Source organism: Hyperolius riggenbachi, chromosome 6 (genome assembly GCF_040937935.1).
Source record: "Hyperolius riggenbachi isolate aHypRig1 chromosome 6, aHypRig1.pri, whole genome shotgun sequence".
Lineage (NCBI taxonomy): Eukaryota > Metazoa > Chordata > Amphibia > Anura > Hyperoliidae > Hyperolius > Hyperolius riggenbachi.
In genome coordinates this window covers 35670377-35696022 of record NC_090651.1, presented here as the reverse complement: position 1 = coordinate 35696022, position 25646 = coordinate 35670377, and the positions used below count along the sequence as shown (strand labels likewise).

The following is a 25646-nucleotide window of genomic DNA, read 5'->3' as shown; positions in this document are numbered from 1 at the left end:
CTCAGTCCTGACTCAGACAGGAAGTGACTACAGTGTGACCCTCACTGATAAGAAATTCCAACAATAAAACACTTTCTTAGCAGAAAATGGCTTCTGAGAGCAAGAAACAGATAAAAAGGGGGAAATCTTATCAGTGAGGGTCACACTGTAGTCACTTCCTGTCTGAGTCAGGACTGAGTCAGCCACTTACATACCTGATATTTAACTCTTTCAGGCAGAAAAAGAAAAAAAGGAACACAGCATAGTCATTTGTCCGCTAGGCACTGTACATACACATGTCTATTTCATCATGTCACATGTCAGTTCGTGTATCCTTTAAGTACTTTACATTAAAAAAAGTATCTTATAGGGAAGGTTCAGGCAGCGCTTAAAAAAATAAATATCCAAATCCACTTAGCTGGGGCTTCCTCCAGCCCGTGGCAGCCAGGCTGTGCCCTCGGCGCCGCTCCGCAGGCTCCCGGTGGTCTCCGGTGGCGAGCCCGACCTGGCCAGGCTGGCTGCCAGGTCGGGCTTCTTCTGTGCTCCACAATGCGTGTCATTGGTGCGCGCTGACGTCATCCGACGTCCTCCGGGCTGTACTGCGCAGGCGCAGAACTACTGCGCCTGCGCAGTACTGCGCCTGCGCAGTACAGCCCGGAGGACGTCGGATGACTTCAACGCGCACCAATGACACGCATTGTGGAGCACAGAAGAAGCCCGACCTGGCAGCCAGCCTGGCCAGGTCGGGCTCGCCACCGGAGACCACCGGGAGCCTGCGGAGCGGCGCCGAGGGCAAAGCCTTGCTGCCACGGGCTGGAGGAAGCCCCAGGTAAGTGGATTTGGATATTTATTTTTTTTAAGCGCTGCCTGAACCTTCCCTTTAAAGTAGGTGAAAAAGTACTATCAAAACTATTTTAAGTATTTTCTTGCTTGCTGGTGGTTTAAAAGGCAATTTATGACAAAGGCCCATATGCATTTAACTTTTTCTTTTGAGTTTTCTCCTAGGAGATAATTTTTATATTCTTTTTAAAATAACATTTAAGCACTTTAAAATTGAAAAAGTACCTAAAAGTTGGTGATATAGCACTATCAACATTATTTTGAGTATTTTTTTGCTCACTGGTGGTTTAAAAGGTATTTTATGACAAGGTGTGAAAATATCAACTGCATGCAGCAGTTTGGGGGCGTTTGCTCTGTGATTGCTATTCTATTGAATGGGAATCACAAGCGCAAATCGTGCTGAATCGCGAGATTTTGCCCACAAATCGCAATCGCAGAGCCAAATGCAATCGCGGGCAAAGCACAGAGTGTGAACCGGCCTGACATGCTTAAGTTATTTTAAAGAGAACATTGTGAGGATATATGTGATGATGATGATGATGATGATATGTACGGTAATATGCAGAACATAGAAGCCATATTTTTCATGGCTGAGGGAAGCTCCTACTTTGAGCTTCTGTATTCAGTTCCTCTGGAAGTTGGATGCTGCTTATTGGATGACCTGTAGGCCAGAATAGTACATTTGCATCTGAAGGTGAATGATTGTGAACAGTAGAGCAGGACCTGCTAATGTGATTGCCTGTATGTCAATGACACTACATTTGCATTCAGTTCCTCTGGATACAAGTAATTAGGTAACGACCCTCTATTCTGTCCTGGATGTTGCTTTGCTTTGAACTTTGTGTATATGTAAACAAGCCAAAATACAATCCAGACTAAAATGAGTCTAAACAGTTGGAAGCTAACACAGGAACGTTTGAAGTTTACATATGACAGCCTGCTGGAAGTGTTTTGAAATCTCTGAAAGATCAAAAGTGGGACAGGAAAAACCTTTGAAGTTTGCATATCACAGGATATGACAAGCATTTTGTGCAAACCTTCGGAGGCAGGTTGGACTTGTACCCCCAGGCCCCAAATGGGCCTATAAGAACCCACACAGGTCCTTTACAACTCGTAGCTCCTCGGAGATAGCAAAGACGCTAGAACTGCCCCGACTACTGGTCGGAAGCTGCGTTCTCCCACAAACAACGCTCTGTATACGCTGGTAACGTTTATTTCCCTTTTATTTCTGCAACCTGTCTTGTTGTGTAACTTTGTAACTTTTATTTTGTAATTTTTACCTTGTTTTTGTAAATCTTTTGTATATATTACTTTCTGCATTGTTCCACTTTTTTCTGGAATATTAAAATCGTTATTTAATAAGTTTGACTTCTGCTGTACTAAGCTAACGCTCATAGCCTAGAAGAGTCTGCAGTGTAACTTGCGTTACAAGATCCAGTGCCTAATTGTGCCTTGCTACTGTACGATTGTACTGTGTGTGTGTGCGTGGCGTTCCCATATTTAGCCTAAAGCGCAAAGCTGACCCGAATACGAAAACGCGGACTGCGTGTAGATCACTCGACAGCAGAGTGAGAATCGCTGAAATGTCTAGCGGCAGCTAGTGGTGGCAGTGAGAAGTGCTTTGAGGGGCGACAGCCTTGTTGTAGCTCGAATAAGGCTGCTCCCCTCTCAATCTGGTAAAACCCGCAGTCGGGAACCGTATCTGCAGGCTTGCCGCGGGGACGGTTCCTGATAAACATGAAAATTATCTCCTAGGAGATAACTCAGAAGAAAAAAATAATTGCATATGTGCCTTTTATGTTTTGTCTTACATGTTACCGCTGGTAATTTGTGGGGGTTATTGGAGGGTATAATCTTTCTCATATCCGGATGGCAACTTTTAGCGAGTACATATGCAATCACAGGCGTTAATTAGTATTCCCCCTCCAGGTCGACGTGGATGGAGGGGAATTATGTAATTTGTCTTCCAGCTATTGCTGGCGGTCGAATTACAGTGTTTTAAAAGTAACTTCAGCTCCGTATTCTGACGATGCCGAAGTTACTCACTGTGCGCCGCTATAGCCGTTACTCCTATTATGGTCTATGGTGGCGCCGCCTGCACCCAAATCTCCTGCGCTCAATACAACGTGTTCGCTTTTAGCTTGAGAGAAACACTCGGCATTGTCTCTTGTTTGTCCCGTTTCTGTCGCTGTCACAAGTAGGCTTTGCGGCTGCCTTGATTCAGGAAATATTTATTCATTGTTTGGTGAACAAATATTTGCTAAGTTTCCCAGCGATCTGCTTTCACAACTTCATGGCTGGCATGCAGTTCACTTTTTCTTCTAGGTGATCATTTTTCATCTTCTCTTTACCATAACTTTTCAGCATTTCACAATTGAAAAAAGTACCAAAAAGTAGGTGAAAAGTACTATCAAAACAGTTTTTCTTGCTTGCTGGCATTTAAAAGGCATGTTATTGATAAGGTATGAAAATATCACCTAGGAGGAAAAGTGAATTGTTTATTAACCTCAGGGCCATATGCCATTCACTTTTTCTCCTGAGTTCTCAAAGGCCCCATTCACATTCAGAACCACAAAACACCGTCGATTTATTGCCGGCGTTTTGCGGGAGAGATTTTTCCGCGATTTCATGCGGGAAAAATCACTGGACAGTGCAGCGATTTCTCCGTGATTGTGTTTAGCGCTTTTATAGCACTGAAACGCGATCGCCGGGAAATCGCCTGAAAATGGTGCAGGCTACGCATTTGTGTTTCGCGATTTGGGGCGATTTGCGTCAATTAGCGCAAATCGCCCAAGTAAGAATGGGCCCATAGGGTTTTATTTCAAAAGCACTAGCGCTTGAGCGTTTTGCCGAAATCACCGGCAAAACGCTCAAGTGTGAAAGGGGGTCTTAGGTGATATTTTCACAACTTGTCGTAAAATGCCTTTTAAGCCACCAGCAAGCAAGAACATACTCAAAATAATGTTGTTAGTTGGTAAATAATTGCATCTTTTGTTAATCTCCATTTGTAGGTGAAGGCGCGGCAAGAGCCAGATCTGAAACTAAAGGCATTTGCTCCGCCTTATGTAAGTTTGGCATTCTTGTATACATCCGCCATAGATTCAGCTACCTATTAGGTTATAATGTATTATTTTGTATTTTTCTGTCCAGTATCGCAGTGTCACATCTGAGCAGGGCAACCATGGTCAGATGCAACCCTAATATGGGGGGAGGGGGGGGGACACTTGTCTGCTGCCAGTGCCCAGCGATAGCAAGTGCCCGGCTGGTGCATGGGAGCAGCTCACAGGCGGTGAACTCACCGCTTTCAGCTGCCTTACCCTTCTACTTCACTGCTGATGAAAGCATCTGAAAACACTGAATACTGGAGTAGGGCTGCTGATAGTTCAGGTTTGTAATGTAAACAATAGGAGCAACACGTTTGCATTAAAGTGAACCTGTACGGAAAAAAAAGTGCCACAGGGGGTACTTACCTCAGAAGGAGGGTTTCAGTGGGGAGTCCTTGGGCAAGACTCCATAACACTGCTACTGGCCATAGAGCACGTCCTACTGGCTGCAGCTCTGGCGCTTTGAGTCTGCCAGGAGAAAAGAGCGATATAAATGTTCTTTGTCTTGTATTGCCTAAAGAGGCCTCCCCCATCCTTCTCAGCCTCGCAGATACGGTGCTGGCTGTCCCCATAAATCCACCGACGAGCTTGTTGGCGGTGAGCGCTGGTGCATTGGTATTCTGGCTGCAGACCCATAACAATCCTGTGAGAGCCTCGCGCCGGCGCAGCAGCGGCTTTCCGATGGGTTCCCGGCGGAAATAGCCGAGCCCGATCAGGTTTGCTCTACTGTGCATGCATTGTAGAGCGGATCCAATCGGGCGTGGCTATTTTCACCGTAGCCCATCAGAAAGCCGCTACTGAGTCTGCGCGAGGCATGTCACAGGCTTGTCATGGATGCTGAGGGTTTGGGGGTCTCTGCACTGGATCACGCTGGCTAAGGAGGATGGGCATGCCCAGATTTACATCACAAGAGCCTATAGACTCTGTCATTTCTCCCCTACTTCCCCTGCCTGGTGTAGGTAGCCACATGTGCCCTTTAGTATTAGGTAGCCAGAGGTGCGTACGTTAAAAAGGGCGCCGGGTTTTTAACGATAAGCATGGATAACGTTTAAAAATGTATTGTACTGTATTTCGTTTAAAATTAATGTTTTATAAAGTTATAAATCATTAAATAATGTGCATTAAATCGGCAATTGTAAAAACGTTAATCTTTCGTTTAAATAGTGAAACGTATAATAACGTTTAAAAAAAAAATACTAAGTAACCCTCCCTGTACCTACCCCTAACCCCTAGCCCCCCCTGTTGATGCCTAAACCTAAGACCCCCCCTGTTGGTGCCTAAGTAACCCTCCCTGTACCTACCCCTAACCCCTAGACCCCCCTGTTAGTGCCTAAACCTAAGACCCCCCTGTTGGTGCCTAAACCTAAGACCCCCCTGTTAGTGCCTAAACCTAAGACCCCCCTGTTGGTGCCTAAACCTAAGACCCCCCTGTTAGTGCCTAAACCTAAGACCCCCCTGTTGGTGTCTAAACCTAAGACCCCCCTGTTGGTGCCTAAACCTAAGACCCCCTGTTGGTGCCTAAACCTAAGACCCCCCTGTTGGTGCCTAAACCTAAGACCCCCCTTTTGGTGCCTAAACCTAAGACCCCCTGTTGGTGCCTAAACCTAAGACCCCCCTGTTGGTGCCTAAACCTAAGACCCCCCTGTTGGTGCCTAAACCTAAGACCCCCCTGTTAGTTTTTTCGTTTAAAAATAATGTTAAAAAAAAAAATGTACTGTTTTTCGTTTAAAAATAATGTTTAAAAAAAATATTGTACTGTTTTTCGTTTAAAAATAAAATTTAAAAATGTATAAATCATTAAATAATGTGTAATCATGAGAAACAGTAATAAAACATTAAGTCTCCGGGCGCCGCTTTTAAAACGTTATTTATCTCCGGCGCCCTTTTTTCCTATCGGGCGCCCATTAAACGATATTTATTATAGGAGTGAATGGCGGCGCCCGATTTGTCCACTAGCCTCAGGCGCCCGAATTTACTGTTTCCGCCAGAGGTACCCTTCGTATTAAGTAGCTAGAGGTAGGGGACTGAAGGGAGATCTTGTCAGTGAAATGCTAAGAGGAGGTTGAGTATCCTCTAATTTACACGCTGATCAGGACTCTGCATAGGTAAGAAGAGAGGGAGGCACTCTGGGAAGGGAAGTGAGCTGCCTTTCTATCATCAGGCGCCTGTAGACACGTGCCTACAGTGCCTTATGGTAAATCCGGCCCTGAGGATGGGGAAGCCTCTTTAGCATCCTGAGGTGTCCCCTTCCCCAGGTAAGTACCCCCTAGGGACACTTATTTAATTAGAGGTGTACTTTAACACACAGCTAAAAGAAGAAATGCAATTATATTGTATTATTGGCCAAGTACTTATTTTAAGTTATTCACGCACACTTAAAAAAAAAAAGAAAATACATTCACCGATCGCCGCCCTGCGAGAAAAAGAATTCTCAGGCCCTGCCATAAGCACCTATTGAAATATCGGCATTTAGGGTAATTATTTATTGGGTACCCAAATTGCCCCTCAATGCTGATATTTCAGTAGGCGCTTATGGCAGCATGCAAACTTTTGCTGCCAGCAAGTGCCCATTTCGGACATAATATGTGATTTTTGTGTTTTTCAGGCACGTGAGCCGGAGTTATATCTGCTTCCTGGAGCCAGTAACGAGGGCAGCAGCACATTTGGCTCAATAATTACTCCAGATCAGTATTCAGGGTCAGACCAATCCCTAACCTCCGCTTCTGCCCCCACCTGGGACAAACCAGTATTACAGCCTGCTGATACGGACACTAAACCAGCACAGCAGCCCCCCCTAGAGGATAACAGTAGAAGAAGCTACATATGGAACAAGAAAGGGACAGATATTGTACCCATTAAATTGCAATACCATGTGCAGACTGAGGACATTGTACTACCTCCGATCGACACAGGTATTCCACTAAGTGCATTTTAGCTAAGTACAGCTTTCACTAAAACACAACTTTTTAAATTTTAACATGAGACTGAATACAGAGATGCTAAGCTTAAAGTGGAGCTAAACTCAGAACTTCCGCTCTGGTCTAGAAGATTAGCCATAGCATGATAACTTTTATGGAAAAAGAAATATTGCTGATAGTTTATTAGAATCCTAAAAAGAAAAATGACGTTTTTAGCTTGGTTTCACTTTCAAGGGAGCAATGAAAGGGTTAAGCCTCAGTGTGTACTGTATGGGGAGAGGGGAGCTAGTAAAAAAGGGCGCACAGGGATAGTGGACAAAAAGGGCGCCGCCATAGACTGCAATGCAAAATATCGGCTATTCGGCGCCCGACAGGAAAAAAGGGCGCCCGAGAAATAGCGGTTACAGGGATTGTGTTAACAAAAGTTTTCGTTTACAGAATAAGGTTTATAACAAATATCATTTACAAGTTCGTTTTGAGTTTGTGTTATACTTATTTTTTCGTTTTTAAATTTCGCTTGTATCAGTTTTTAATTATTTTTTCGTTTAAAATTTTCGCATACAAAAGTATAACAACTAAATTTTCGTTTACACTTCTTTGAACATTTAAAAATTTGTTTTCATATGTATAATGCGTAAATACCGTTTTCAACCTTATTGTATTAGAAATACATCGCTTTTGGTATTAACTTTGTTTTTACACTTATAATGCGTTGATTATAGTTACTAAAATATCGCTTTTAATGTTACTGTTATTTTAAGATTTCTAATGCTTGTAAGGCTATCTATTGTATTGTATATGTTTATATATACTTTTCTCTATTTATAATATTAACCACTTCACCACTGAGGGGTTTTACCCCCTGACCACCAGAGCAATTTTCACCTTTCAGCGCTCCTTCCATTCATTCGTCTATAACTTTATTATTACTTATCCCAATGAAATGAACTATATCTTGTTTTTTTTGCCACCAATTAGGCTTTCTTTAGGTGGGACATTATGCCAAGAATTATTTTATTCTAAATGTGTTTTAATGGGGAAATAGGAAAAAATGTGGAAAAAAAATTATTATTTTTCAGTTTTCGGCCATTATAGTTTTTAAATAAAGCATGCTACTGTAATTAAAACCCATGAAATGTATTAACCCATTTGTCCCGGTTATAAAACCATTTAAATTATGTCCCTATCACAATGTTTGGCGACAATATTTTATTTGGAAATAAAGGTGCATTTTTTTCAGTTTTGCATCCATCCCAAATTACAAGCCCGCAGTTTATAAAGTAACAGTGTTATACCCTCTTGACATAAATATTTAAAAAGTTCAGTCCCTAAGGTAACTATTTATGTTTTTTTTTTTTATTGTATTTTTTTTTTTTAATTACAAAAAAAAAATAAAAATTGGAGAGTGTGGGAGGTAATGAGTTAATTTATTGTGTAAATGTAATGTTTGTATATGTAAAATGCTTTTAGGGTGTAGTTTACTATTTGGCCACAAGATGGCCACAGAGTGTTTGTTTACATGCGACCTGTAAGCGTCCGGAAGGACGCTTACAGGAAGCAGTAGGAGGCTGGGAGACTCACAATGATCTCGCTGTTTCTGAAAGAAGCAGCAGATCATTGCGGGGGCTAGATCAACGAACGGGAATGGATTTTCCCGTTCATTGATCTCCGGGCGAGCGGGCGGCGGCGTGCACGAGGGGCGGGTGCGCGCGCACGAGCGGCGGGAGCACGGACAGCGGCGGTAGCGCGGAAGGTACGGATTTCTCCGTCCCTGGTTTTTTAGGAGGGAAAAAAGGGGCGGAGAAATTCGTACCGCTGGGGGTAAAGTGGTTAATGTATACGTGATTTTAAGGCTATTTTAAAGCTATTTATTCTATTACAAATATATAAATTATTTATTCATGTTATTTGTAGAGAAGTATTTTAAGGATTAAATATATTATTGTTTATATGTGTTTAGGGTGTTTGTGCGGTGGGGATGGTTAGGTTTAGGCATTACCAGGGGGGTCTAGGGGTTAGGGATAGGTACAGGGAGGGTTAGGTATGGTTACAGTATAATATACGCAATCAGGGGGTGGTTAGGGTTAGGCACCACCAGGGGGGTCTTAGGGTTAGGCACCACCAGGGGGGTCTTAGGGTTAGGCACCAACCGGGGGGTCTTAGGGTTAGGCACCACCAGGGGGGTCTTAGGGTTAGGCACCACCAGGGGGAACTTAGGGTTAGGCACTACCAGGGGGGTCTTAGGGTTAGGCACCACCAGGGGGGTCTTAGGGTTAGGCACCACCAGGGGGGTCTTAGGGTTAGGCACCACCAGGGGGGTCTTAGGGTTAGACACCAACCGGGGGGTCTTAGGGTTAGGCACCACTAGGGGGGTCTTAGGGTTAGGCACCACCAGGGGGGGTCTAGGGGTTAGGGATAGGTACAGGGAGGGCTCTGTGTGAGAGTAAGGTTAGGTATAGTTACAGCACAATATATGTAATATATACAATTTATTAAATCTATATATATAATAGACTAAGTGCCTCAACCTTCAAACAAGAAGAAGAAGTACTGTGCATGAGAAAATGTATGCGTGCTCAAACACCAAGTTTAAGGCCTCTTTTCCACGGACTGTTGAGCTGTGTGCTCAGCAAGCAGTTACCAGGCAGCAGTGAGCAGATACCAGGCAGCAACAAGCAGTTACCAGGCAGCAGCAAGCAGTTATCAGTCAGCAGTGAGCAGATACCAGGCAGCAACAAGCAGTTACCAGGCAGCAGCAAGCAGTTACCAGGCAGCAGCGAGCAGATACCAGGCAGCAACAAGCAGTTACCAGGCAGCAACAAGCAGTTACCAGGCAGCAACAAGCAGTTACCAGGCAGCAACAAGCAGTTACCAGGCAGCAACAAGCAGTTATCAGGCAGCAACAAGCAGTTACCAGGCAGCAGTGAGCAGATACCAGGCAGCAGTGAGCAGATACCAGGCAGCAGTGAGCAGATACCAGGCAGCAACAAGCAGTTACCAGGCAGCAACAAGCAGTTACCAGGCAGCAGTGAGCAGTTACCAGGCAGCAGTGAGCAGTTACCAGGCAGCAGCAAGCAGTTACCAGGCAGCAGCAAGCAGTTACCAGGCAGCAGCAAGCAGTTACCAGGCAGCAGCAAGCAGTTACCAGGCAGCAGTGAGCAGTTACCAGGCAGCAGTGAGCAGTTGTAAGAGTTTGAGAGCCATTTCACTGCCTATTCACAGTCCATGGAAAAGAGGCCTTACCCTAGCAAGTCTGACATTGCAAATCTGGCCTAATTGGCTATTCATGAGGCAATGCTCATGCAAATGCATTCACAAACCAATACCACAAAGCAGTCACCCTGCTACATGCTACATTAGCACTATCCGGCTTAGTGCACACCAGAGCGGTTCGGCAGCGTTTTGCGATCCACTTGCGGCTGCGGATACGCTTGGGTAATGTATTTCAATGGGCTGGTGCACACCAGAGCGGGAGGCGTTTTGCTGAAACGCATACTCCCGAGGTGAGGCATTTTTTGGATTGCGGAGGCGTTTCTGCCTCCAATGTAAAGTATAGGAAAAACGCAAACCGCTCTGAAAAACGGCAGTTTAGAGCGGTTTTGCAGGCGTTTTTGTTACAGAAGCTGTTCAGTAACAGCTTTACTGTAACAATATATGAAATCTACAACACCAAAAACGCTTTACAAAACCGCAAAATGCTAGGTGAAATGCTACAGAAAAATAAGAAAAAGCGTTTCAAAATCTGCTAGCATTTTGCAGATCTGCTAGCAGTTTTTGGTGTGCTCCAGGCCTCCAGGAGCGCCACGGGGAGGATTCCCAATGCCCCCTTTTTATACAACTGGGGGGACCGCAGGGTCCCAGGCTCTCTCACTGCCTGGAAACCACAGCGGCACCCCGGAGGGGGAGGCTGGGTGGCGTGGACGACCCCCCCCAAGTGTGGCCAGCGCCGTGGAGAGCCGTCTGCACCCACCTCCCAATATTAAAAACAGGCACTTACCTTAACGTCCATTGCGTTCTGCTACATGTGCATTAATTTGGGGGCACCACATGAGAAAGGAGAGAAGCATGGGTCACCCCGAGCTTTAGAGCTCAGGGCTGGCTCACATACAGCACTCCAGAGGGGGGGGGAAGGACAGGCGCACTCACTTCAGGGTTCACACCACCGGAGCAAGCCATCCACCACCTGCCTCCAAAGGATACAAACTGCACAAAATGCTTTCCATGAGAAAATTAATGCGCATGTAGCAGAACCCAATGGACGTTAAGGTAAGTGGCTGTTTTTAATATTAGGAGGTGGGTGCGGACGGCTCTCCCCAGCGCTGGCCACGCTTGGGGGGGGGCGGCTGCGCCACCAAGCCTCCCACTCCGGGGTGCCGCTGTGGTTCCCAGGCAGCGAGAGAGCACTTTGCAGTATTGGTTTTTTGACCCTGCATAGTTTGGCAAGCGAAAGCAAATGCATATTTGCATGAGCATTGCCTCATGAATAGCCAATTAGGCCGGATTTGCAAAGCCAGACTTGCTAGGGTTAAACTTGGTGTTTGAGCACGCATACATTTTCTCATGGAAAGCCTACTTCTTCTTGCATCAAGGTTGAGGCACGTACTCTATTAGATAGATAGATGCGGCGTATGCTACGACGCGGGTTGGCTAGTTATATATATTTAAACAAAGAGGGGTCTAGGGGTTAGGTATAGGGAGAGATCTGTGTGAGCCTACAGTTTGGTATAATTACAGTAAAATATCTGTAAAACATACCATTGCATTGCTATGCTTAATACAAGTGTAAATATCATTTTTCTTATAGACGATATTTGACGTTTCTTTTCAGAATTCGTTTGTTGTTATAGACGGTATTTTGCCATTTCATTTCCGTTTATTTAACCTATTTAGCACTAAATTTTAGTTTACAACCCCTTAAAGCCAATGGGTACCGTTTAAAAAAAGAAAAAGTCAGATACTCACCTAAGGAGAGGGAAGGCTCGGTCCTAATGAGCCTTCCCTCTCCTCTCCCGGTGCCCTCGGTGCTGCGCTGGCTCCCCCGTTCGCGTCCGCCGCCGCAGGGACTTCGGAGGTCTTCGGGAGCACTCGGGCTTCCGAAGACGGGCCGCTCCATATTACGTACGCGCGAGCGCGTCATAGAGGGCTCTCTCGCATGCGTAGTATGGAGCTGCCGCGTCATCGGGAGCCCGATTGCTCCCGAAGGCTTCCGAAAGCTCCCTTCAGCATGCGGAAGTGGCAGTATTTGACCGAACTGGTCGAATACTGCCACGGGGGATCCTGTGCGGGACCGGGCACCGGGAGAGGAGAGGGAAGGCTCATTAGGACCAAGCCTTCCCTCTCCTTAGGTGAGTATCTGACTTTTTCTTTTTTTAAACGGTAAACATCCACTTTAAAAGAAAAATATGGTTTTGCATTAAAACTTAAAATTTTGGCTATACCCCGCGCCCTTTTTTCCAGGCGCCCTTTTTTGATACACGCTGGGGAGAGGTGCCTCAGCTGAATTCCCCTGTAGTCTATTCGTAGCTGCTGATAAGAACTAATTAGATACCTTGATCTGGCTAAACAAACATAGAACACAAAGCAGTGAATTTCTTTAGCAACTATATATGTGGTGTGACGCCGGGCGACGCCCAGCCGGCCAAAACGCGTTTGCGGTCGGTTAGCGACGCAGATCGTTAAACCAAGATTTGATGTGTAGTATCCCTCTGCCTAGGAACAGCTGGGGGATTTGTCTTGGCTGAGTGAAAGCCTGGGGGGAGGTGTTAATTAGCTTGGACATATTCCCTGTGGAAGGCAGAATAACCTGGAGGCATTAACTCCCCTTTCTGTTCTGGGAACCAGGTGACACCTAGATGTTAATTAGCCAGCAAAGAGCCCACTCTGCCTTTTGGGAAAAGACAGGATGAGCTCACAGCAGGGGGCTATTCAAAAACCTGCTTTGCTCTAGACTGGCCGGAGCCATATAGGCAGAATAAGAAAGCATGGAGTTTAGGATTTTGAGCATGTTTAAGCAATACCGTTCAGGTGAGAAATGTGAAAGTTATATCATTCTGCTGGTCCGGATCTTGTGAGTATTTTGATATTAAATTTGGGCCACTGGCATAACCAGAACTCTGGGAATTCCACCGTTTTTTAACCGGGCATGCAAACATGCCAAAGTTTGATATCATATTAATCGGTAGGTTCTGGGGATCGAGAATATGTAATTATTATTTGTGTGCCGGCCGCGCAGGTCTGTCTAGAGAAGTGTCAGGGTTATGAGGGCTTGTGGAGGCCCCTGCCCCAGATGTGATTACCATAGTCCGGCCTGGGGGCCGACTCTGGAAGCCCGCCTCTGAACTCAGCTCCATTAAAAGTGAATGAGCTGCCCGGGCAAATTATTCCTCCATTTTACATCTTCATGAACACACGGCCACCGTGAGGAACAAGTGGTGGCCATCTTGCCGGAGCTGAAACAAAGGGCACATGGCTAGCGGCCATCTTGTCTGAATTGAAACAAAGGACATCCTCCATTTTGTTTGGATTTTAAAACTTGCTGAACTCTGACTTTATCTCTGGAACAAAGAACTTTGCAGAACTTGAAACCGTTTTGCTGGGACTTTATGATTCTTCCCACAAAAGGATATATTTCCACAAACCCTAAGTATTTTCTCCCTTTTATTTTTTATACTGGCTATTACTGTCTTAATAATTGTTGATTTTAATAATTGTCTGTATATATTAATTATTTATATTGCTTTCAATAAACCAACGCTATCGTCAGTTGTTGTTCTAGCTACCCTACTATTCAGCACGCACACAACTGAACCAGACCTCTGAAGAGACGTTACTATTGTTTGGTGTTGGCTAGACAGAATACAGCGTGTTTTAACCGTTTTTATTCGCAGGACCAGTCAGTCAGTAAATCGGGCCCACTGGCCCATACCAGTGGTGGTGGCAGATACCCTGGAATCGTGTGTACGTGGTAATTACCCGTATCTCACAGGCTCCCTTCTGGTTTGTCTGCGGTTTGTCCCAACGGTTCCTGCGCATTGACTGCGACCAGAGTTCGCACGATCCGTGCGCTGGCACCGTTTGGAAGGCCATTTGCGGTCTGACCACCAGGGCTCCTGTGACATGTGGAATAAATACTTTTAATTGTGTGCTGTGCAAGAGTTTGGGTCTGCTCCACATACTAGGAGATTGCGACCCAATGAGGCAGAACGATCGATCCCTCTCAGAGATCAGAGAGTCATCAATTCCTTCCACACAATGCACATAGATTTTCAGTAGATTTAACCATTAAATATACTGAGGGAAAAGACACATGGTCCTGATTTTTTTTTTAAAGCACTCCTGTAGTGAGAGGGATATGGAGGCTGACATATGTATTTCCTTTTGAAGAATGCAAACTTACTGGCTGTCCTGTGCCTCTAATACTTTTAGCCACAGACCCTGAACAAGCATGCAGCAGATCAGGTGTAGAGATGTCGGCGAATGGTTTAGGAACTGTTCGCCGGCAAACACCTCACTCTGTACTACTTCTGGGTCGCTATGACCCGGAGTAGTACGGCTTCACTGGGCCAGCGGTGCACCTCTTTGATCGCGCGCCTGTTGCCAGGCACTTTCTGCACATGTGCGTGACGTCATGAGTGACGTCATACTCATGCGCAGAGAGTGGCCGGAAACAGGCGCGCAATCAAAGACGCGCACCACCTTCCCAGTGAAGCCGTACTACTCCGGGTCATAGCGACCCAGAAGTAGTAGCGGCCCATAGGGGTTCGCCTACATCCCTAATCAGGTGGTCTAACTGAAGTATGACTGGATTATCTGCATGCTTGTTTCAGGTGGGTGATTCAGACGCTACTGCAGCAAAAGGAAATCTAGCCAACTGGTATTTCTTAAAGGATACCTGAAGTGACATGTGACATGATGAGATAGACATGTGTATGTACAGTGCCTAGCACACAAATAACTATGCTGTGCTCCTTTTCTTCTTTCTCTGTCTGAAAGAGTTAAATATCAGGTATGTAAGTGGCTGACTCAGTCATGACTCAGGCAGGAAGTGACTACAGTGTGACCCTCACTGATAAGAAATTCCAACTATGAAACACTTTCCTAGCAGAAAATGGCTTCTGAGAGCAGGAAAGAGATAAAAAAGGGGAATTTATTATCAGCGAGGGTCACACTGTAGTCACTTTCTATCTGAGTCAGGACTAAGTCAGCCACTTATATACCTGATATTTAACTCTTTCAGGCAGAGAAGGAAAAAAAAGAAACACAGCATAGTTATTCGTGTGCTAGGCACTGTACATACACATGTCTATCTCATCATGTCACATGTCACTTTGGGTATCCTTTAAAGTGGACCCAAACCAAACATTTTTTTTTTAATTAAAAATATTTAGTTGCACCACTCTGACACATACAAAAATAAATAAACACTTCTTCAAACCTATTATCATTTCAGTGCATGCTTTTCACCCTTCTCTTTTTATAACTAGGGTTATACTGGGGGCAGCCATTAGCAATTCCTCCATTGCCAGACACCATCTACTCCACCAGTTTGCCGGATTTTGTCCTGGCAATTTGAAAGGAAGGGAGGGGTTCCTCCAATAAATGTAAAATATTTTATATTTGTCATCATGCAGTTAAAAAAAGGCTGCTATTTATTATTATAATTTAGTAAATAGATTTTATTTCTGAAATCTTGTATTTTCAATTTGGGTCCACTTTAACAGGAGATAAATATGTCAGACGCCATATCCCTCTTTCTTCAAGTGTCCTTTAAGATCTATCCTAGGTATTCGGGAAATGACTGGTTTCAATAGGCTGTATTCTCGTCCTGCCCGTGCTCTATTTTTCATACTAGACTTACTGTTCTTTTATTTCAATAATTATAGTTACAATTCTATCCAACAGGAAGACTCATAAAACCTTCCAACAAAAAATCAGAAGTTACCAACTCAGACGACACCAAGAAACCGTCTGGAAGAAACACAACCGGGGATTCTGGGATTGAGCATTCACTCCGAGGGGCAGAAACTGATCGATTGCGCCACAAACGGTAACTCTGACCTTTATAATAGATCCATGAATATGAGATTATTTTCATATTTTAATATTTTGAAGCCAAAGCATTTACAGCACAGCCCCTTTCCCACAAGAAATCTTTACCATTTCTTGAACAGATCATCAATGTGGGGGGGGTCTGTATGGCTGATATTGTGATGAAACTACTCCCAGTGTGTGATGTCCTGACAGTTTCCTGTCTGTGAGCCTTGTTGCATTGTGGGAAATAACGTCTGTTTCCAATTACCAAGCACTTTGCAATGTATTTATTTATTGTTTTCCCTTTTACCTAAAGTTCTTCTTTAGCTTCTTCTTTAAGTTCTTCTTTAAGTGAGGGTTGTTTTTAATATCTTGCTTGTTCTGCCTTATGAACTTTATACATTGTTATACACCACTTTCTAACTAATGGTGCCCACTAATGCTCCAATTCGATTCAACAAATGTAGTCAATCAGAAACAATTGTTTGGGTTCACTAACGGGAAGGCAATATGTATCCAATCCTTTGTTCCCTTCCCTTTAGTGGACACAATAGATCATTTCTGACTAATCAAATTTATCAGATCGGCCTGTCGATCTTTTGGAAAATCGGAATATTAGTGGTCACCTTTAAGTAGATCCGAGATAAAATTTTACTCATTGCATAATTGTGTTCCTGTGTGTAATATGACAAACAGAACAAACAGAACATAGCTGCTCTCATTGTATAACAGGAATAAATAAACTGTTGAAGCTGTTTGCAGGCAGCTAGATTTGCTGTGTAAACTATCAAACTTTAGATAAGATATATAGACAAGTTACTTGTTGTAGTTAGTTTTTCATCTCGGATCAGCTTTAAAGCAGATACGAGATGAAAAACTAACTATAACAAGTAACTTGCCTACTGTAATGATCCGCTCAGCTGGCTGCACAGGCAGACAGCTGTTTGACCATTCCTCAAGTCTGTGGGCTGCAGGTCTCTGGAACAGAGACCTGTCTTCACTTTGCAAGTTTCAGACCTGCTCTGCTGCTGAGGAATTTGCATACATTTGTCATGCAAATTGCATAGCCGCCTCCCTTGAAGGCTTGCAGCATAAATACCATGTGATCCCACAATCCTTTGCTGGTCATGGTGGTTTGTTACTACTAAAACACTCCTTGAGTGTCAGCCTTGCTATTGTTTGCTAAAGTTTATCTTAGAGTAATTCCTGGGGACTGCACTAGGCAATCCTTCTAGTGCAATCAGGTTGTATTATCTGTATTGCCTGTCTTGTCTTGTCCTTGCGATTGCACTGTCGCCAGCGGTTGGCGATGGTGAATCGTTTGGTCCAGTACCTGGATCGCACTTGCTCTAGCGGTAGTGGCAGTGGATCTCTCTAGTCTATGTCTTGGAGTTTTACCGTAGCTGTGGTTGCTACTGGTTACTTCTTCTGTCTGTCTTGCCGTGTGGATCGCACTCGCTCTGGCGGAAAGAGCAGTGGATCCTGCTAGGCCTGTTTCTGTACTTGGATCACACTTGCTCTGGTGGAAAAGAGCAGTGGATCCTGCTAGCTTTGTTTCTCTACTTGGTTCACACTCGCTCTGGCTGAAAGAGCGGTGGATCCTTCCTGTCCTATCCCTGAACCCGGATCGCACTCACTCTGGCGGAAGAGCGGTGGATCTCATCTGACCTATTCCTCTTTTCCGTTCGTCTGTCTGTCTGGAGCTAACGCTTGCGGTTGTCTGTGGTAAGGCAGCCGTTTAGCAAGCGTTCCTGTTATTTGTCCATTTGTGTTCATTCGTTAGTCAGGGTGGCGTGCTTGTCTCTGTTGCGCTTAACGTGCGGAGACCGCGCCGTAAACGCACTTGTCGCTGTTGCACCTAACGCGCGGTGACCGCGTTTAGGTATTGCGTTTGTTATTTTCATTGACATTCTCATTGTATGATATGCTGTGCCTTTCTCTCTGCTCCTGTGTTTAACCTTTGCTCTTGTGTCACTATTGGCAATCGCCACTCTTGCGATTGCGTTCCTACTTTGTTTCTGCTGTTTTGTGTTCACCGTCGCTGGTTGGCGACTAGATTGGTGCACACACATACATTCTGTCCCTGTGCTCCTTCTCATTGGCAATCGCATCTCTTGCGATTGCGTTCTCACTTGGTTTCCACTGTTGTGTGTTCGCCGTCGCTGGTTGGCGACTAGATTGGTGGACATACATACATTCCTTCTCTGTGCTTATTCAGTCTTGTGTTGCTGTTAGCAATCGCCATCTCTTGCAATTGCTTTCCCATCTGGTCTTCACGGTTGTGTGTTCATCGTCGCTCTGGCGACTAGATTGGTCGACGCACATACACCCTGTTTCTGTGCTCTCTCTCTTTAAGGGCTATCTTGCCCTGCATTGCTTCCTCTCGTACAATTTCTATCTGGCATCTGTGGCTGTGCAGAGGATCTGTTCCTCTGCACTCCACAGCTCCATCTGCCGGCAGGAATTCCCCTCTACAGGTGCATAGCACCATTGCTGGTTTCTCTCAGATTATACGCTTGTGGAGGATTTCCGCAGTGTCAGCGCGCATCCTGTGCGCTGACCACAGGAATAATTCCACAATCATTACACCTATATACAGGGCCGGCTCTAGACAGGCACATATGAGGGGGCAGACAGAAATTTGCAGGGGGCACGAAGAAACCCTGCGCCGCGCGTAGCGCGGCGCGCCGAAAAATGGGCGTGGTCATGCAACAGACCGTGGGCGTGGTCATGGGTGGGGCCAAATATACATGTCATGACCTTACAGTGGTGTTAAAGGTCTGCCGGGGAAGTTTGAGCTCTGCTGTAGTGTATCCCCCAAAAATTTACAGCACAGACCAAAAGTTTGGACAAACCTTCAATGACTGTCATTAAATATTTTTCGTCAAATGCTAATATACTGGTATTGCGTGGTGTTTTTTACCACAAATACAGTTCTGCGCACTGCAGATTATCAAAAAAATGTTCTCAGGTGTAACACAGAAATATTTTTCGTCAAATGCTAATATACTGATATTGCGTGGTGTTTTTTTTACCACAAATACAGTTCTGCGCACTGCAGATTATCAAAAAAATGTTCTCAGGTGTAAACACAGAAATATTTTTCGTCAAATGCTAATATGCTGATATTGCGTGGTGTTTTTTACCACAAATACAGTTCTGCGCACTGCAGATTATCAAAAAAATGTTCTCAGGTGTAAACACAGAAATATTTTTCGTCAAATGCTAATATACTGATATTGCGTGGTGTTTTTTACCACAAATACAGTTCTGCGCACTGCAGGTTATCAAAAAAATGTTCTCAGGTGTAAACACAGAAATATTTTTCGTCAAATGCTAATATACTGGTATTGCGTGGTGTTTTTTACCACAAATACAGTTCTGCGCACTGCAGATTATCAAAAAAATGTTCTCAGGTGTAAACACAGAAATATTTTTCGTCAAATGCTAATATACTGATATTGCGTGGTGTTTTTTACCACAAATACAGTTCTGCGCACTGCAGGTTATCAAAAAAATGTTCTCAGGTGTAAACACAGAAATATTTTTCGTCAAATGCTAATATACTGATATTGCGTGGTGTTTTTTACCACAAATACAGTTCTGCGCACTGCAGATTATCAAAAAAATGTTCTCAGGTGTAACACAGAAATATTTTTCGTCAAATGCTAATATACTGATATTGCGTGGTGTTTTTTTTACCACAAATACAGTTCTGCGCACTGCAGATTATCAAAAAAATGTTCTCAGGTGTAAACACAGAAATATTTTTCGTCAAATGCTAATATACTGGTATTGCGTGGTGTTTTTTACCACAAATACAGTTCTGCGCACTGCAGATTATCAAAAAAATGTTCTCAGGTGTAAACACAGAAATATTTTTCGTCAAATGCTAATATGCTGATATTGCGTGGTGTTTTTTTACCACAAATACAGTTCTGCGCACTGCAGGTTATCAAAAAAATGTTCTCAGGTGTAAACACAGAAATATTTTTCGTCAAATGCTAATATACTGATATTGCGTGTTTTTTTAACCACAAATACAGTTCTGCCACGCACTGCAGATTATTGAAAAAAATGTTCTCAGGTGTAACACAGTCAGAAATAATTTTCTTCAAATGCTAATATGCTGCGTGTTTTTTATTTTTAGCACAATTACAGTGCTGTGCAGAGGGCCTGAGGTGGCAGCAGATGGCAAAGAACGCACACAAAATAAATGAGGCACTCTGAACTATTGATTTGCCAGAAAGGCTGCAGTGCACTCTGGCAGTGACACTGATTGACCTTAAATGAGGCAATTATCGGATTTGCCAGCCAGGCTGACTATTGGACTGGTCACTGGCAACTGAACTGGCACAGCACACCAGACCTGCAGCACTCTGATCGATTTTGCCAAATGCCAATGCAATTGGCACAGCACACTGCGCAGCCACACTGCCACAGCCAGTGTCTGGAGAGGCGGGTGGCAGTCAGATGGCGGCGGGTAGCAGAAGGCGGGCGGACAAATATGCTGGCTGAAAAAGTTTGCCGAGTGCTGCTCTCCGAGAGGAGTCTCAGCTAGCTCTGACGCAGGCACAGTGGCGGGAGCGGGACCTTAAGAGGCCGCCCTGCATAGAGGAGGAGTCGACTCTCTCAGAGGAGGAGAATTCCTCTTTCTCTGAGAGAGTCGACTCCTCCTCTATGCGGGGCGGCTCTTAATGTCGCCACACTGCCTGCGTCACAGCCGAGACTCGTCTCGGAGAGCCGTCGGAGGAAGAAGCGGTCATGTGACTGATCACATGACCGCTCTGCGCTCCACGCAGGACCAGGAAGCAGCCGCAGCGGCAGAGCGAGAGCCGCTCTGATTTGAGGGGGCAACGAGTCTGTTTGAGGGGGCTCTGCCCCCTCTCGCCCCCCCCTAAAGCCGGCCCTGCCTATATATCTAAAGTTTAGATATTTAGTTTACACAGCATATCTAGCTGCAAACAGCTTCAACAGTATATAAATATTATTCCTGTGATACAATGAGGGCAGCCATGTTCTGTTTGTCACATTACACACAGGCAAGCTGATAGCATCTCCAGCCCTCAGCCTGTGGCAAATTCACCTCCCTCCTCCCCTCTGCCGCTGGAATCTCTGGCTAGTAACCTCCTCCTCCTTCTGCCCAGACTGAGCTCCCATAAGCCCTTGCTACTAAGGCTCAGAGTGCCAAGGCACTGGAGGAACTGTGGGTGAGGCTTATTTAGTTTATAGGGAATTAGAGTATTAAAACAAAACAAAAAAAGTATTAGGCTTGAGGAATGCCCTATAAACTATATGAAAGGAACACAATTATGCAGTGAGTAAAAGTTTATCTCGGATCCACTTTACGAATCAAAAATGTCACATTTTTTAACTGTCATTTTTAATTCATAGAAAAGAGAGACAGTTTGCAGCAAATCCTGAAAATGATTTGACAAGGATTGAAGATGAACAGGTAAAGCCTGACCCTGTTGTGTAATGAGCTCCTGTATAACGTGAATGATACCGATGCTATATTCAGCTATGCTTGGAAAGGAAAATAACGTATAGAGCCAACTTAGTTGTTTCCTTTTAAACAGTGCACATTGCCTGGCTATCCGGCTGATCCTCTGCTCCTAATACGTTTATCCATAGACCATGAACAAGCATGCAGATCAGATGTGTCTGACAAAACGCTGACAAGATTAGCTGCATGCTTATTTCAGGTGTGTGATTCAGACACCACTGATGCCAGAAAGATCAGCAGGGCTGCCAGGCAACTGGAAGAAAATAAATATGGCACCCTCCATAGATCTCTCACTTCATGCGTGCTTTAATGCATGTTTTTCTGACGCATAACATGTATTTGTTATTATTTAGTATTTATATAGCTCCGACATCTTCCGTAGCGCTGTACAGAATATAATATTATTATTATTATAATAATTTAGTATTTATATAGCGCTGACATCTTCTGCAGCGCTGTACAGAATATATACTGTCTCGTCACTTTAACTGTCCCTCGGAGGGGCTCACAATCTTATCCCTACCATAGTCATATGTCTATGTACTGTATGTATCGTGTAGTGTATGTATCATAGTCTAAGTTTTAGGGGGAAGCCAATAAACTTATCTGTATGTTTTTAGGACGTGGGAGGAAACTGGAGTGCCCAGAGGAAATCCAAGCAGACACTGGGAGAACATACACATAGCTCCCAACTGTCCCTCTTTCCTCCTCATTTGTCCCTCTTTCAGGACTTTGTCCCTCTTTCTATGTAAATATCTATATTTCTCTACTAAAAAAATGTGTTTGATTGACTAAACTTTATTCCCATCCTTTAAATTGATTTATTACTAATTTTAAAATGTTACTATGAAGGAAAATGAACCAGGATAGAAAGGACCAGTGTGGTTTGAATTATAAAACATCTTATTTTTCTTATGAAATCTTTATGGTATGCGTGACTAGGGGCGTGACAGGGGCGTGGTAGGGGCATGGCTTAAGTGTCCCTTTCTCATCTCAACAAGTTGGGAGATATGCATACAAACTCCGTGCAGATAGTGGCTGGAATTTAAACCGGGGACCCAGCGATGCAAGGCGAGAGTTTTAACCACTATGCCACCGTACTGCCCAAATATTTGCTACTGTAATGTCGAGAAAGCTGCTGTATTCTTAGTTGGCTTTAATGTTTTGAATTGTATTTATCTTGTATATTTTCCACATCTCGTCATCATATCTTTTTACAGTTTGGTGGTGCTTCTTTTAGAGCTCTGGCACAGCCGGTGCATTACCAGCCTCCTCCATCCCCACCGCTCCTGCCAGTCTTCCCCACCATCCTGTCTCCAAAACCCCCGGCTGCACAACACAGTAAGTAATGACTGAGGCCTAGTTCACATTATAAATCGCAAGTGCTGAGTGCTTTTTAAAGCAATTTTGATGGAGATTTTTAAGAGATATGTGATTTTTAGAAGGGCTTTTGTAAGCCCTTTTGTTTGACGATTAGCATTTTTCTTCAGACAATCGGGAAGTGAACTCTTTGACCTGGAACTGAATCACTTTAATGCACTTTGTGAGGAAAAGCACTTGCAAAATCGCTTAGGCAAACGCTTTTTAAAGCGCTTAGAGATTTTCCTATACGTTCCACTGTAGCGCAAACGCTCTGAAAATGGTGCAGGACCCAAGTTTGTGATTGGAAAGAAAGCTAAACGCTCAGGTGAGAACACTCACATTGAAATTCATTGCTCAAGCGCTTTTTAAAATCGCCACCGCTTAAAAAAATCTCAAAGCGCTCTAAGGGCTCAATCACCCTATAAACGTTTTTCCGAGCGATTTTGGGCCATCTGAGTTTTCTGAGAGCTTTTTAAAAAACGCTCCCATTGACTTACATTAAAATCACGCGATTTCTGAGCACTTTGTGATTGATTAGCGTACGCAATCGCGAAATCACAGCAATTTTTACCGCGATTTTAATGAAAGTGAATAGGAGCGATTTTTAAAATGCGCTAATCAATCACAAAACACTCAGAAAAGTTCTTCTAGTGTGAATGGGCCCTAAGACTGGATTCACAGTGGTCCGGATAAAAGGCATGCATTAAATGAGTGTGAACTGCAATGGAGGCTGGACATAGGACTTCATTAATTAACCATTTCAGCCCGCGGGGTTTTTTCACTTTATGCAACAGAGCAATTTTTACCTCCCATTCATTCGCTAATAACTTCATCACTAATTATCACAATTAATTAATCTACCGTATATACTCGCATATAAGCCGACCCACGTATTTACCGACCCCCCCAACTTTTACCCTCCAAACCAGGAAAAAATTATTGACCCGCATATAAGCCCAAGGTGTGATATAGAACTGTGACTAGGATAATAGCTGTGTGTCCAGGGCTGTAGGCTGTGGGTTTAGGGCTGTGGTGTGATGGCAGTGCCTGAGGGTTCAGGGATGTGGGCTGATGACTGAGGGTCCAGGTATGTAGGCTGTGGGTCTAGGGGTTTAGGCTGTGGGTCCAGGGATTTAGGCTGTGGGTCCGGGAAGTGGGCTGTTGGTCCTGGATGTGGGCTGTGGGTCCAGGGATGTGGGCTGTGGGTCCAGGGATGTCAGCTGTGGGTCCAGGGATTTAGGCTGTGGGTTCAGGGATGTGGGCTGTGGGTCCAGGAATGTGGGCTGTGGGTCCAGGGATTTAGGCTGTGGGTCCAGGGATTTAGGCTGTGGGTCCTGGGATGTGGGCTGTGGATCCAGGGATGTGGACTGTGGGTCCAGGGATTTAGGCTGTGGGTCCTGGGATGTGGGTCCAGGGATTGAGGCTGTGGGTCCAGGGATTTAGGCTGTGGGTCCAGGGATGTAGGCTGTGGGTCCAGGGATGTGGGTCCAGGGATTTAGGCTGTGGGTCCAGGGATTTAGGCTGTGAGTCCAGGGATGTAGGCTGTGGGTCCAGGGATGTGGGCTGTGGGTCCAGGGATTTAGGCTGTGGGTCCAGGTATGTAGGCTGTGGGTCCAGGGATGTAGGCTGTGGGTCCAGGGATGTGGGCTGTGGGTCCAGGGATGTGGGCTGTGGGTCCAGGGATTTAGGCTGTGGGTCCAGGGATGTGGGCTGTGGGTCCAGGGATGTGGGCTGTGGGTCCAGGGATGTGGGCTGTGGGTGCAGGGATGTTGGCTGTGGGTCCAGGGATTTAGGCTGTGGGTCCAGGGATTTAGGCTGTGGGTCCAGGGATTTAGGCTGTGGGTCCAGGGATTTAGGCTGTGGGTCCAGGGATGTGGGCTGTGGGTCCTGGGATGTGGACTGTGGGTCCAGGGATGTGGACTGTGGGTCCAGGGATGTGGACTGTGGGTCCAGGGATGTGGACTGTGGGTCCAGGGATTTAGGCTGTGGGTCCTGGGATGTAGGCTGTGGGTCCAGGGATGTGGGTCCTGGGATTTAGGCTGTGGGTCCAGGGATGTGGGCTGTGGGTCCAGGGATTTAGGCTGTGGGTCCAGGGATTTAGGCTGTGGGTCCAGGGATGTGGGCTGTGGGTCCAGGGATGTGGGCTGTGGGTCCAGGGATGTGGGCTGTGGGTCCAGGGATGTGGGCTGTGGGTCCTGGGATTCAGGCTGTGGGTCCAGGGATTTAGGCTGTGGGTCCAGGGATGTAGACTGTGGGTCCAGGGATGTGGGCTGTGGGTCCAGGGATGTAGACTGTGGGTCCAGGGATGTGGGCTGTGGGTCCAGGGATGTGGGCTGTGGGTCCAGGGATTTAGGCTGTGGGTCCAGGAATGTGGGCTGTAGGTCCAGGGATGTGGGCTGTGGGTCCAGGGATGTGGGCTGTGGGTCCAGGGATTTAGGCTGTGGGTCCAGGGATTTAGGCTGTGGGTCCAGGGATGTGGGCTGTTGGTCCAGGGATGTAGGCTGTGGGTCCAGGGATGTGGGCTGTGGGTCCAGGGATGTGGGCTGTGGGTCCAGGGATGTGGGCTGTGGGTCCAGGGATTTAGGCTGTGGGTCCAGGGATGTAGACTGTGGGTCCAGGGATGTGGGCTGTGGGTCCAGGGATGTAGACTGTGGGTCCAGGGATGTGGGCTGTGGGTCCAGGGATGTGGGCTGTGGGTCCAGGGATTTAGGCTGTGGGTCCAGGAATGTGGGCTGTGGGTCCAGGGATGTGGGCTGTGGGTCCAGGGATGTGGGCTGTGGGTCCAGGGATTTAGGCTGTGGGTCCAGGGATGTGGGCTGTGGGTCCAGGGATGTGGGCTGTGGGTCCAGGGATTTAGGCTGTGGGTCCAGGGATGTAGACTGTGGGTCCAGGGATGTGGGCTGTGGG

General features: G+C 45.5%; 1 protein-coding gene across 2 annotated transcripts in view; it reads left to right on the top strand.

Moving 5' to 3' along the window:
- SPATA1 (spermatogenesis associated 1) overlaps nucleotides 1-25646 on the top strand; it is a 79656-nt gene that overhangs the window by 17632 nt on the left and 36378 nt on the right. For both annotated transcript variants that reach the window (XM_068239135.1, XM_068239137.1), the window contains exons 4-8: nucleotides 3831-3884; nucleotides 6529-6835; nucleotides 15743-15887; nucleotides 21266-21326; nucleotides 22598-22718. In XM_068239135.1, the coding sequence (XP_068095236.1) occupies nucleotides 3831-3884; nucleotides 6529-6835; nucleotides 15743-15887; nucleotides 21266-21326; nucleotides 22598-22718 (688 nt within the window). The remainder of the gene's footprint in view (nucleotides 1-3830; nucleotides 3885-6528; nucleotides 6836-15742; nucleotides 15888-21265; nucleotides 21327-22597; nucleotides 22719-25646) is intronic.